Source organism: Leptinotarsa decemlineata, unplaced genomic scaffold, assembly GCF_025532065.1.
Source record: "Leptinotarsa decemlineata unplaced genomic scaffold, Ldec_3_MD MMD2_tig00026282_RagTag_RagTag, whole genome shotgun sequence".
NCBI classification, from domain to species: Eukaryota; Metazoa; Arthropoda; class Insecta; order Coleoptera; family Chrysomelidae; genus Leptinotarsa; species Leptinotarsa decemlineata.
The window spans coordinates 8,605,422-8,620,367 of record NW_027412668.1 but is presented as its reverse complement, the minus strand read 5'-3'; the positions used below and the strand labels follow the sequence as shown (position 1 = coordinate 8,620,367).

Here is a 14,946-nt window from a genome sequence, read left to right as displayed (position 1 = left end):
GACGTATTAACAAAATAATAATTTTTCATGAACATGATTAGTCTCTCCAATGAATATGTTAAAGAGTCAATTTTTTGTTTGTTTCTTCTTATTATTTTGAATCAGAAACGTTTTGAAGTTTATAAGTATGTATGTATACGTGCCTTCTTTTTTCTAAACTCTCCATACTTCAATTAATTTGATTGAAATAATTATATATTCACAACGTCATATTTGTTTCTGATGGGCATAATATTGGTATAACTGAAGAGTCTCAGAGAAATCATAGACATATAGATTATCCTTCGATCGATTATTTATTTGAAGGAAGCAAAAAGTGCTCCCAAACAATCCAAGATACACCGATTATTAGGCAAAGTTAAAGTACAAATTGGTACCAAAAGATACAGTAAAAATCGCACTTCTTTCTGTTGAAAATCCGAAGCAAAAAATAATAAAAATATATGTGCAAACTGCGTTATTAACCATCAAAGTTCCCTGCATTCTACGAACACTGAAAGAAAAACGGTATGTGGCAAAAACTGGACCGAAGATAAGATAAAGTGTTGGTGTATATAAAATATTTATCCAATCTACCCAGTAGCGGATTACAATGAAATATTAAAACACGTGAAGCTTTTGTTATTTTCTCACGAAATATGAACTAAAAATGGATGGGGATGTCATCACAAATGCTGAACTTCTAAAACAACTCTTAAACGCCATAAAGAAAGAAAGCAACGACATCAAGAAAGAATTGAAAGAAGAAATCAAATTTGAGAACACCAAATTGATAGGAAAAATAGAAGCTTGTTTTTCTAGCATCAAACGACTAGATAACAAATATACACAACTTGAATCAAGGTGTATAAATATTGATAGAAAGGCACGAAAAAATAATATAATAATATTTGGTCTGACTATTTCAGAAGGAACTGAATTAACAACAACCGTTCTGGAAAAAATCAAAGAATTGATCGGTATCGAGATCGCATTGAATGAAATCAATAATTTATATCCGATTAAGGCAGGAAATAGGAGTGCCATTAAAGTTGAATTTATTTCTTACCTGAAAAAAACCACAATACTTAAAAACTGTTATAAACTAAAGGGCACAAACATACAATTCGTACAGGACCTGTGCTACGAGGATAGACAAGAAAACAAAATCCTTAGAAAACATCAGAACAGTGCCAGATCAAAGGGCTACTCAGCCAAAATACGCGGCCGTACTCTGGTTGTTAACAACGAAGTCTACTCGGTTGATCAATTGAAACAAATTGAAATACAAGAAGACACAAATGAAACTGACCCAATAACCTATGTCCCCCAAGAAACCAAATCAGCGAGTGTACCATCAACTCCCACGACAAGCCAAACCTTCTTTGAAGATAGTCTTCGTCTCTTTACATTGCAGACACCAAAGTCGCATAGTGAAAATAGCCAACAGAAAGAAATACTTGTCCAATTTGACCGAAATGGAGAAAATGCGAAGAAAACTACTTTAAACAACACAGAAAGGAATCAAACCGCTCTAAACGAATTGGACAAGCTACTGGGACTTGAAAGAAATTCAGAAAAGGTACAACACACAGAGGAACAAAAATTTGTAAATTCTGTGGCCAGGACTAAACCCGAAGAAAAGAAGACGGACGATAAAAAGAAAAAGGAAAGATTACCCTCCACTTCAATTCATAACACCCGCATTATCACACGTCAACAAACCAGCAAGTAATTCTATATGAAAACATACAAATCGTCTCTATATATGTAAATTGTAAATATGTGAGTATATTGATTTATACATATGTATGTACTCGTGAATATCAATACTATTATTAGCTATTACTTTATATAGTGTAATTTATGAATAATAATACTCAAAAATGAATCAGTATCTCCGAGACTTTCAAGTTGAAACGATAGAAACTCAAATTATTGAGAATATTTCACAACTCACGAAACTGACAAATACGAACTTAGACATTAAAATACTACACACTAATATAAGAAGCGTAAATAAAAACTTAGATCAAATAAAAATTTTGCTTGAGGAATCTAAACATATCTTCGACGTGGTGGTTTTGTCTGAGACTTGGCAAGTTAGAGATCCAGATCTATACAACATCAATGGATATAATCTCATTTACAATGGCGGTACTATAAATCAAAATGACGGAGTAATGATCTTTATAAAAAACTATATATCTTATACCTATGACATATTACAACTCAAAAATGGAATCAAATTATTACAAACTGAAATCAAACTTTACAATAAAAATATATCATTAACATCTATTTACAGACCACCATCTACGTCTACAAATGCTTTTATTGAAAGTCTATCAGAATACCTGGAACATTGTGAAGAAAGGAATATAAGTACACATATTCTTTTAGGAGACATAAATATCAACATAATGGAAAACGATGACATCACAAATAGTTATTTAGATGTCCTAAATACTCAGGGATTTATATCCTACATCAACAGAATAACTAGATTCACCTCTGGCACTTGTATTGATCACTGCTTCGTGAAAAATACTTCAAATAGTTTACTCAAATTCAATCCATTCATCCTTGAAACTGATATTACAGACCACTATTCGATCATATTACAAATTATCACACCTGAAACAAAAAGTGAACCACCTCAATATCCAAAATTTCAAAAATTCATAGACAATCAAAAACTAAAACATAACATAGCTGGTGAGAACTGGTTAGAAGTCTACTCAACAGGTGATATTGAAGCTGCTACTGAAATATTAATCGAAAAAGTGAACAAAATCGTGGAACTGAGTACAAGTACTGTGAAAATCAGACGACGAGATACCAAAAGGAACCCATGGGTTACTGATGGTATACTTAAGTCGATACATAAAAAAACCGAATTGTATAAAACAATGAAGGCGAATCCAACTGCAGTGAATCAAACAAAATACAATCAATATAAAAATAAACTTCAAAAAGTAATGGATGAATCTAAAATTAACTATTATAAAATAAAAATTGATGATAATAAAAGAGATTCCTCAAAGTTGTGGAAAACAATAAATGAAATTACTAACAAAAGAAATAATAAAGAAGAAATAAGAGAAATCTGTTTAGAAGATGGTGAAAAAATTAATGATCCCCAACAAATCGCCAATGAATTCGTCGGATATTTCACGAAAGTTGGTCAAAACCTAGCAAATGACATTCTTAAAAGGCCAAATTACAGAAAAAACTATCTGAAAAATAGAAAAATTAAATCCTTTTTCCTAGAAGAAACCAATGAATTAGAAATCGAGCGAACTATACAGAACCTAAAAAATAAAAAATGTCCCGGAATCGACAATCTCCGAGCAGAAACTATCAAATTAATAGCTAAAGAACTTGCAAAACCATTAACTTACCTGATAAACTGGTCTTTCAGTAGTGGAATATGTCCAAACCCCTTCAAAATTGCTATTATAACACCAATATTTAAATCTGGAAATAGAACCAAACTGGAGAACTACCGTCCAATATCTGTTATTACAAATTTCGCGAAAATTTATGAGTCTATCCTGAAATCGCGAATCAGCGCATACTTAAATAAAAATAATATTTTATCTAAAAATCAGTACGGTTTTCAACAGGGCAAATCAACTGTAGACGCCATATCATTTCTCACAAACCACATTAGTAAATACGTAGATGGAAATGTACCATCCCTATGTATATTCGTAGATTTGAAAAAAGCTTTTGACACTGTCAGTCACAATCAACTGCTAGAAGTACTGGACAGCATCGGATTCAGAGGTCTACCGTACTCACTATTGTGCAGTTATCTGAATCAAAGAAAACAATGTGTAAAAATTAAAGACGTCAAGAGTGACCTACACACTGTTGAGTACGGCGTACCTCAGGGAACCGTTTTGGGTCCGCTACTTTTTAACATCTACCTGAACGATATGTTCTCACTGAATGTGGAAGGTGATATAATCAGCTTTGCTGACGACACTGCAATCATTTTTCAATCGGAATCCTGGAATTCTCTGAAACAAAAAGCAGAAAAAAATTTCAAAATAATAATTAAATGGTTCGAAAGTAAATTATTGAGTATAAATATATCCAAAACATTTTACATCACCTTCACTTCGTATGCCAAGAATCTACCAGATTTCAAATCACTTTCAATAAAATACGATGACGTAGAACTTTCCGTTTCATCAGTGGATAAATTGAAATACCTTGGTATATATATTGACGCACATCTAAAATGGGATGCACATATTGATTACTTAGTCAAAAAACTACGATTTGTTGCATATAGATTAAAATACGTGAGACCATACCTACAAACAGCCCAGATGCGAATGCTATACTATGCATTGTTCGAAACCCACCTTACATACGGAATAATTGCTTGGGGAGCAGCAAACACAACTTTTCTGAAACACCTAGAACAAACACAAAAATCAGTATTGAAAATTATCCACCTCAAAAAAAGAACTTACCCGACCGACTCATTATATAAAGAAACATCAATTCTAGACATAAGACAACTCTACTTCCTCAAAACTATAATAAGACAACATAATAATAGACATGAATTAAGGATAATAGAACACCAATATGAAACTCGACAAAAAAATAATTCATATGTCCCGAATTCAAGGAAAAACATCCTTCAAAGGTCTTACTCATACCTAGCTCCTCGGTTATATAATCTCGTCCCACATCATATAAAAAATATCAGGAGTGATAATTCATTTAAGAACAAACTCAAAACCTGGGTCTTAGGCTTGCCAAGGCTTCAGATACACCAACACGTTGATATGAAAAATGTTTACTATCATAGTGACATGCATAGAAACTGATTCACATATTCATACAAGAAGATTGATGATATAATTAAAATAATATGTCTGATATAATTTTAAAACGTCTTACCTTTTATTTATTTACTCATACCACTTTATATTTCTGCAGACCCCACGCACAGGTATATCCTTCTGTGGGAATTCTATATTTATTTGGAAATTGACTCGTACAATTTGTATCATTGAACAATGTATTTTTGCCAATAAATATTATATTATTATTATATATTATTATATTATCTCTCTGAAGGAAAAAATGGAAATGATTACAACTTGTGTCATTTTGATCGAATTTTGGTAGCTTTATAAAAACCCTATTCATTATTTTTCTATTTTTGAACTTGCAAGTCCTCTGACAGAGGTAACAAACTGAATTGCTCATTTGTCCTTCTGACAAAAATCAGCTGCAAGGGTAAGGAAGCTAGGCTCCCCAACCTGATTGAACTGAAGATGTGTCGGTAAACTGAGTTGTATAGCATTTTTAGAGACACTCGTACACCAAATTGACAATCAGAAGTTAAGTACTCGACAGAAATCGAAATTAATTTCGTTTGTAAATTATCTAACAATATTGTTTTTGTGACTCTGTTGAATACGTACCTCAAATTCAGACAATTTCACAAAGAACATCTTCGCGAATCTCAAATTTTATTTGAATGATTTCGTTTTTTAGTTTTTAGCCCAACAGTTTTATTTGTTAGGGTTGGTTTGGCGTTGAGTGAAAGAATATTTTCTGTAGTGTTTCTCCTTTATTTCTATATATAAACATTAAAATTCAATATTTATTGTATTGTTTTGGATGTGGAAATAATTAAGACGATTATTAATAGGTATTATTATTATTGTCAATTAGGTATATTTCTGAAAATACTGTTCGCTCTTGTTCTTTGAAGATAATCCTACGAAATGTTTGTTTCGTAGATCATTGATGTTTTTGGCAGTTTTGATTCCATACATTGTGAGAATACACTTCATCAAAAATTACTTTTCTGTTGATTCTTCAACCAAGAAAGTTTCAGCTGAGAATTATTGAAAAAAATTAATGAAAGATGTTGTATCATATCCAGTGAAAGCACGAATGAAGAAGAAATGAATTGTAATATAAAATTGTTTCAGCAACTTGGTTTGAGTTGAATAAACTCGTTATTTGGATTAAAAATCGATTCCTTAGAATCGGCATAATATCAATATTCTTTGCTGATTGTACAGTTAGATGATTCTCATCACTTTCTGTTTAATTATAATCAGTATTATTTTTGACCAAGACAAGACTAGTGAATCTATTGTTTTCTGAAAATTTCTCTTTATGTGTATACAGAGACATAAATCATTTCAATAAACAATAGTCAATTGTATCATAACTTATATACATACCTATGATTTCTGTATTTGTTTTTGTCTGTTTTGGAATCATTAAACCATTTTGGAATCATTGTAAAACGATTTTTTCCAGTATTGACTCATAATTTTTGTTATTTCTTTGTCATTAATTACTTATACACATTGATGATTATGTGAAATGAATATTTTGTAATGATGTATGTATATTAGGATGTCCTGGAAAAGTCAATGAATATTATTAGTATTATACATCAAAAACAACTTACACTTTGGTGTCATATATAACTCTTGTTATATTTATCAATTCACAAAAAGTTATTTCGAAAAATTGCCACACAAAACTGAATTGTTTATATAAATATCATACAAGCATATTGTTTAATCAATGTGAATAAATTTGAATTTCATTGTCTAATATGATTCTACTATGACTCGAAATCTATGGAAGAACAAATAAAATATGAATTTTACGTTTTATTGTCTGATATAATTGATATTTTAGCCATGCATTCCAATTTTAATTATTCTTTTATATATTTTGAATCATATTAGAATCATTTCAGACAATGAAAGTTTGAACTGATGAAATTCACTATGAAACACTCTTAACCACCTTCAAACAAATGATGAATAACTCTGTTCTCGCTTCAAGAAGTTTCTAATCATATGAAAAAACTTCAAAAATCTGAGCTGTTTTTCAGGACTTAGAAAATATACTTAGATGAACTTCACATACTACCGAAAATCAATCGATAACTGTACCTTTAATACACTTCTGATAAAATGTACTACCCTTAAGATAAATAAAATAGTAAAATGTTTTCAGATCTCGAAACGTAGTGAATTCAATTATCATTTGTAGATGTTTTGTATTCAATGTTATATTTCGCCAATCATGAGTTATATTTCACTCATGTTATGTCTAATTATTTGAAATCGATGGTGATATCAAGATCTGGATCATTTTTCAACCGGAAACCAATATATTTATCATGGATTTGAGAAGAGAAAAAAATTTCAGGTTATGGTTCTGATTATCTTCGTGGAATGACTTGTCGTGGAACCTGGAAGCCATTTTAGTGTAGGTCTAGTTACTGAACTGTTGTTCAAAACATAAGTAAACATATGTCGTACTGCATATCATATCAGGTGGTATTTCTACGAAATAATTGACAATTTTCTGTCTTCATTTCTCTGAATTTTGAAGTTTGGTGAAGAAAACTTGAATCCAGAATGAAAAGTTACTTCGTAATGGCCCCCAGGATCGAAATCAAGGTCATAATTGTGGAGGTGGTGAAAAAAATGTAGACATGAAATTTTTCTTTTCAAATCGGTGATGAAAATTATTGGTGTCTTTGGAAAAATTGCTTCGACCTTGGTGGTCAAGGTCAAATTTGATCATCAGTGAATTCCTTGAACTTTTTTCTGCAAAGCATTCATCAAGAGTTATTTCACTGTTCCATACATTCGCGATACCCTATATAACGTTTCTCATTTTCAGGTGTGGGATTTTGTGCCGTTCTTGTTTCATTTTATGTATCCTTCTACTATAACGTTATTTTAGGTAAGTGCAAGTGATTCGATTCGAAGATGAAAAATTCAAAAGTAATTGACATATTTCAGCTTGGGCTTTATATTTCATCGGATCCAGTATAACATCGGATCTACCCTGGATCCACTGTAATAATACGTGGAACACAGAAAAGTGTTGGGACAGTATGAACTCCAATGGTTCGCAGAAAGTAATGAAATTATTGAATGAAACTGCAAGAAACAGTAAACATACGCCTGCATCTGAATTTTTTAAGTGAGTGAAATACTTGATTGATTGATTTGATTGTCAATTGTTTTGAGAATTTTTTTTTGTAAAACACAATATCATATCATACCCTCCTTGGAATTTTTGATCATTTAATTTCTGAAGGCTTCAACTTCCAGAGAATTAATTTTCCTCTGGATTAAATTTCTCGAAGCCAAAAGTTGATTGGAGGTTGATTGTCAGGATCTAAAATCTTGTTGTTCACAATGATTTACGTGCGGGGTTATTTGATAACTGAAAACGAGAAGGGAACAATATGTGTTAATGTTTATTGGTGATTGTTCACAATTAGAAATTTGAAGAATGTCATTAATCTTGGACTTTTCAGAAAAATAATCGATTGAAGTGAGTTGTTATCTTTCAAGAAATTGAAATACACTCATACATTGTAGACGAGTACATGAACACTCAATATTGTTTCAGCAGAAACGAAGTAGAAAAAAATAACTTTTGAGGTAGCTAATAATTGCAACAAGTGTTGGGAAATCTAAAAGAGAATGGATATGATAAAAACTGAAAAGTCTAAAATTCATGAACTGCGACAAAATAAAATGGCGTGATAAAACAAATTATGTATTATTAGGATTCGTTCAAAGTAAAAGAAAAGTCTAGTGTCACTTGACACGCCTGGAAGAAGGGGTATAGAATGAAGTGAAGCTGCTTAGAATTTTTGGGACCGACATATGAAAAGAATAATGCCGATGGCATTAGGGACTGATGAAAATGGCATTATGGCATTAGGGACTGATGAAAAGAATTATGCCGATGGCATTATTCTTTTCATCAGTTCGGACTTCCCTTGTCTAATATAATATGAATTGATTTGAAATTCCTGAAAAAATATAAAAAAGATTAACGGAAAATAACAACTTTATTTGAACAAAAAAACTGAAATTATCAAGAAATAACATAAAACCAAACAACAACCGAAAAATAAAAATTGAAATATTAATAAAAGCTGAAAATTAAAAATTATTATTAACAAAAAATGAAAAATAAAAATTAAAAGATTTCAAACCAAGTTGTCACGACGTTTCGATTGTTATTATCCACAATCGTCTTTGGCTGATAACTGGACTTATTCCTCCGGGATCCGACTATTTATAGGCCATTTGAGTGCTTTCACCTATTCCCTCTTCTCTCTCTCTCTCTCTTTCCGCTTCATATGTTTTTAGCGGAAGATGACCATTTGGCGAGAGTTGGTCGTTTTTCGTTTGATTGAAGGTTTTCATATGTTACGTATCTCTACGCTAGCTTGACTAAATGCGTTGTTGGACAACATATACGCGGCTTCTTTGAATTTTCTCCTAAACCACTGTTCCTCTTTGTGTATAATTTCAGCTTCAGCCACTTGATATTATGTTGATGAGTCCAAACATGTTCTGCTATTCCAGATTCCGCATTATTCTTGGCGTTTATTGGTTTTCACGTTCTTGGAACTAATACACTTTTTGAAAATTCACTGCGCTCAGAATTATGACATCACAATCAATCAATTTTGATTATGCATATACATTTCTGAGAAAGGAGGGTGCTAAAGTGAAATCGATATCAGGTATACTGTTTATGCCAAAATTTTCATTCGATTTCAAAATTTGTACATATCGAATGTAACATGTACAGTTTTGTTCAATTTTAAAAGGATCCGAGAAATGGAAAACAGGTATTTGCCGAAACTTCTTCGGAAAAAAGTATATTGACACTTGTATTCCATATATCCTTCTTTTCCGTGTGTGACACTGTTACTGACAAGTTCAATCAACCATCATTTGAATTTTTATTCGAACGCAGCAACTTTTCTTATTCTCATTTGATCATTAAAAAAAGTGTTTTCAATTCCAGGAGAGTGAGATCCCATATATGCCAGGAATAATAAATAAAAAAATAAAACTTTCCTAAACGATATTCAGACACCAGACTTTTTGATGCTTTCGAAAGTGTTGTGTGGGTAGGAGGAAAGTATGTACAATGGTGAACGAAATTACCCTATAATGGTCTCTATAACATGAACTTTATTGAAAATCATTGAGGAATGTCTTGAAAGGGAACGTGAAAGTTTTAATCACAGGATCTGAAGATATCAGCTTATTCTTAATCTGCGGTTTTAGTATCAGCTTGCCTGGAAATAATTGCATTGCATACATATAAAAATTTTTGTTTTCATCAAAGTTCGATAAATATTGTGTTATATCAACGGATATATTCGACATTACAGCATATCAATACAAAAGCTTTCTTTCCAGATAAATAATGATTCAGCATATGGCTTATTCACATCATGAAAGTTAATATAAAAAACATAATTGTATAAAACCATAAAAAAACAGGAAATTAGGTTTACAAACAAACATCTAAGTCACGTATATATTCAATTGCATCCTTAGTCGCTGTCTGGAAGTCAGAGAGGTCACCGGTGTAGGCCCTCAGTGGACAGTCTTCAACGATGTGGCTGATTATTTGCATATCATCTCCACAGTCGCACCTGGGGAAGAGGTTTTTACCCCATTTAAAAAGTGAGTCAGCGCATCTCCCGCATTTGGTTCTGATTTGGGGTTGACCATGTTTTGCGGGGTAGGTCGAATCAATGTGGTTGGCTGGATATACAAGGCATGTTGTGGTAGACTATTGGAGCACTGACCACCCATCCTTCTCGACAGCGTGCAGTTATGTCGAAACCGGCATCATGTCTCTCAGACTTTCCAGTTCTGAGAGAGGGATGCCTGAAGCGGGGTCGGTTTCTTTCGAGGGCGAGGTTATCTAAGTGGATCGGTCATTGAGGATTATCAATGACCTCCTTGAATTCCCTGACGAGATCCTGCTCTCTGCGGGGGTGAGGAGGAGCTGTGTGGCTAAGCGTGGGGAGCCAGAAAGTAGGTGATCGTACCTGTAATAAGCCGCTTTGTGTGGTTGAGCTGGACATCAAGCAGCTCAGCGTGAGCGTTATTAAGCCACACCAGGGCTCAGTATTCAGCTTCTGAATATACCAAGCCCAGGGCTGAAGATCTCAGTGTGGAGGCTAATGCTCCCCAAGTGGTGCCGCATAGTTTCTGGAGGATGTTATTACGCGTTTTGATCTTAGCTGCTGTTTTCCACAAATGTTCTTCGAAACTCAACGTTCTGTCTAGTGTAACCTCTGAATATTTAGGTTGTTTATTGTGTAGCATACCTTCAAATTAGATTGGCAGTTCTCTATTGGCTAATTTGTTGTTCAGGTGGAAATTAGAGATCTCTGTCTTAGCAGCAATTCGTTTGCGAAAGTTTTGCCCGATATCCAGGAGGTCGTTTGTTAGGATATCCTGGGTGTCGAATAAATCAGGATTATATAAGCTGACAAAACTCTATATTGGATAAACGGGAAGAATCTTTTCTCGAGGAGTAAAAGAACATATGTGTAGTTTCTTGAATGTGAACACCAATTCCACATTTGCAAACCATCTTCTGAGAGAGGGAAATGAGTTGAATCATGGTTATGAGGTATCACATTTGAAAGAGAAAGAATTCAAACTCAATCTTTTGAAATGCTTAGAAATCAATAGATATTAGAAGAATTCTCAGAATACACTGAATAATCATATGAAACTGAATTATTCACCTCTTTTGAATCTGCTTTCAAATGCGTAAATTGATAATAAATTCGTTATTGTCCATTCAATAAGTGTATTGTATTTTTTTTATATTGAAATTTTAATTAGATTTTACCTAAACTAATGTTGGGAGTTGTTAGTCCTTGAGTAGGAAGAGGGTCATATGATTCAAATTATTATTATATAAAGCACAAATCGAGTAGAGTTTGGTCAGTATGAAAATGCTTGAGAAAGCTATTATATAGCGAAAGATGTGTTGCGATTGCTTGAGGTTTGTAAAACGATCTAGTGAAAATCTGAGTAGCTCTTCCCAGGTGGAAATCTAAAAGTTTAACCTTTTTCTGATTATTACGAATTGGGTTTTTGCTAGTAGTCAAACACAATAAAACAGAGTTCATATCTCATGCGAATTTGATGAAAAATTTAACTAAATAGTCTGTATTATATCGAAATCGGTTGCTAATTCCAATGTGGACCAAATTCATTTAACTGATGCATTTCGATTGAAAAATTCTGCATAAAGGATCCGTTACATCTATTTTAGCAATCAACAGATATTGGTGCATGCATGTTATATTTTGAATTTTTTGATATCATCTACGATCACACCTGGGAAATTTTAATCAATCGCCGATATTCAATTCAGTGGGTTTTAAACAATGAGTTCATATTTCACATGGAAAACGTTATGATGTGATAATTGAGATATGTGTGATGAATATTATGTTTTTTTTGTCAGAATAAATTTTCATAACGATATCATCTACAACTTGCGATCTGACTCGGTATGTGTGGCAGAATACATATACCTAGGTATTGTCACATAAGCTTGTTCATGAAGAAATTTCCTGTTTTTACGTAAAGGGTCTGCTTTTGAAGAAATAAGGGCATTGAGTCCACTGGTTCAGTGAACGATTGACCCGTACGTCGATGAAACGTAAGATCTGCCGTCTGTGAGAGTGTGTAGGAGAATCCGAGGCAGTCGATTTTGCATCGCTCACAAGAATTCGGTCTTTCGCAGACCACAACCTAGCAGACATACGGTATTCGGCAAATGCCGAATACCAGTTATTCGCTGTTCGGCAAATAGCGACTAGTGTGTATGGGTTTCACATGGCGAATATTAGCTATTCAGTGTTTAGGTGTTTATTTCGGTGTTGAGATAAGATAATTTATTTCATCACGTTACATGATAAAATGTTTGTAGCAAGTCAAAAAATAGCATGAAAGTAATTTGTTAACAAACAAAATATTATGAAAACAAACGAGAAACACAAATACAAAAATATAACAATATGTTGACATTATAAACATTTAAAATGATTCACGTATTCTTCGACAGAATAAAAACAAAAAGTCAAGAGTTTTTCTATTGTTTTTTTGAATTTGGACATACTAAGAATTTTGAAAATATCGTGAAGATAGTTGTAGATGTTGAAATTCAATGTGCTCTTTTGTGATCTACTCAAACAATGATTGATTTTTATTTAAGAAGCTGTATATGTCAGTTATATATCTCTTCATTTACACGTCTCATACTCATTAAGCCCGTTTGATTTTACTTCGGATGTCGCGTTTCCCTGAGATTGTGGCCTATCTTTGCTGGACTTGGCACTATTCTTCCAATTGGCATATTTCTCTATTTGTTCGAAGACCTAAAATAACATACAAAGTTTCTGCTTTGAAGTTGGAAGCTGTTTGTTTGCTACATAAGTAAATAAGGAGAAATTTTAACCAACCTCATTTGTGATGCAACAATTGTTTCGGAGTTTACTGATAAATTCCTTTCAGTTTCATATTCGTATTCGTCTTCATTTCAAATGATATAAAAAAGGGACTTTCAATATTGTTTCATATCTATACTTACGAATGCGAAAGTTACTCTCTCATCTCTTTTCTCCGTACTGGTGAGTCCTAGAAAGCTGAAATTTCGTATAAAGATGATTCTTAGGTCTTAGATGCGCATTAACGAAGGATTTTTTAATATTCCAACTAGGGTCTTCCGTGGGGATGGAAGGGAAGCGTTTACTTATGAAAATTTTGTATTTTGAATTCGGAAAGTGGCGGAAGTGGCGGAAAAAAATTGACATTTTTCGTATTACTTCAACAGTAAAAATTATTTCACCTCAATAACATTTTCAGCCGAGCGGTACTTGAGATGCAGTGGAGCGATGGACTGCATGACATGGGTTATCCAAAATGGCAACTAGTCGTATGTTTACTTGTGATTTATTTCCTCCTTTACATTTCCCTTTTCAAAGGAGTGAAATCGACAGGTGAGTGAAACAATTTTTCATTTTCAAGTTTTTCATCGTTTGAGGTGGCTCAGAACAGATATCCCTTTATAATTGATTGGAAATAACCTGAATGACATGTCTTGGTATTTCATAATACTCCAAACATTTATGGAAAACAATGTTGCCTGAACAGTTCATGACCATGCTCTTGTTATTCATTCTCATGTAACGCTACGTATTCATAGGTACGGTACGAAATATTCGTTATCGATAACTGTCAATATGAACTTGCATAACTTGAGAAACAATGCTCCAATATTATTCAAATATTCATAATTGTCATATCAGTGGGAGTACCACAAACAACCCAGAGAGCTTACTAATCAAGTTATCAAAGCAGAAAAAAACATTCAAATTGAATACAAATTGAAAACTTTCATCCAGAAAGAGTATTCAAATATATTTAGAACGATCTGAAAAAAAAATATTCCAGAATCTCTCAGAAATATAAATGGCGTATGATTTCTTCGTCAAGAAGCAAATGAACAGATGATTCATTAAATTAGAATGTAAAAATGGCATTTGTTTGAACTTTTGCACCACTTGTGGGAATCAAGTTTCCCAAATTATCAGTAATATTGAAGCCAAAGCAGAAGCCGCTGATGATATTGATTCAATAATATTCAATTTATATTATCTTATGGTTATTCCTTTTGTTAATCGCATTGCCTCAAGCTGCTTTTCTAACTCTTGAAAGATCTCATTTATATTCATTCACTTAGTATTAGTAACATTGGGAACATTTGATTCTGGAAACGAATTCAGTGTCATTTCTTTTCGAGTTTGAAAGCCGTGGATTTTTGGAATTTCTTCTTGACGTTTCGCTGGCGCGAGTGGCTAGCTTCTTCATAGGTTTAACCATCATGGCTTGCTGCCCGATGACTACCTTTTCGGCTTCGTGAAGCGTATTTATGCCTTGTCAGGCAATCAGTTGTATTTGTACCTGTATTTGTATCTGCATTTGTACCTGTACTCGTTCCTGCACTTGAACTTGGAACATTAACAATCTTGCTGCCTGTTGTCCTGTTCGTTATTCTCTAATTCCTTGAAATGGGGTTCCATATTTGATT

At 33.0% G+C, this 14,946-nt stretch overlaps 1 protein-coding gene and 1 long non-coding RNA gene across 2 annotated transcripts in view; one reads left to right on the top strand and one right to left on the bottom strand.

Moving 5' to 3' along the window:
• The window catches only part of LOC111512312 (sodium-dependent noradrenaline transporter), a 69,565-nt gene that overhangs the window by 42,569 nt on the left and 12,050 nt on the right, over window positions 1–14,946 (top strand). The window contains exons 5-7 of the mRNA XM_074179764.1: window positions 7,678–7,740; window positions 7,800–7,983; window positions 13,722–13,855. Coding sequence (XP_074035865.1) covers window positions 7,678–7,740; window positions 7,800–7,983; window positions 13,722–13,855 — 381 coding nt within the window. The remainder of the gene's footprint in view (window positions 1–7,677; window positions 7,741–7,799; window positions 7,984–13,721; window positions 13,856–14,946) is intronic.
• LOC141484647 (uncharacterized) lies at window positions 2,437–4,926 on the bottom strand. Its single transcript, XR_012466723.1, has 3 exons — window positions 4,103–4,926; window positions 3,915–4,007; window positions 2,437–2,616 (listed from the first exon to the last, which is right to left on the bottom strand). It is a non-coding gene; the product is annotated as an uncharacterized lncRNA (long non-coding RNA).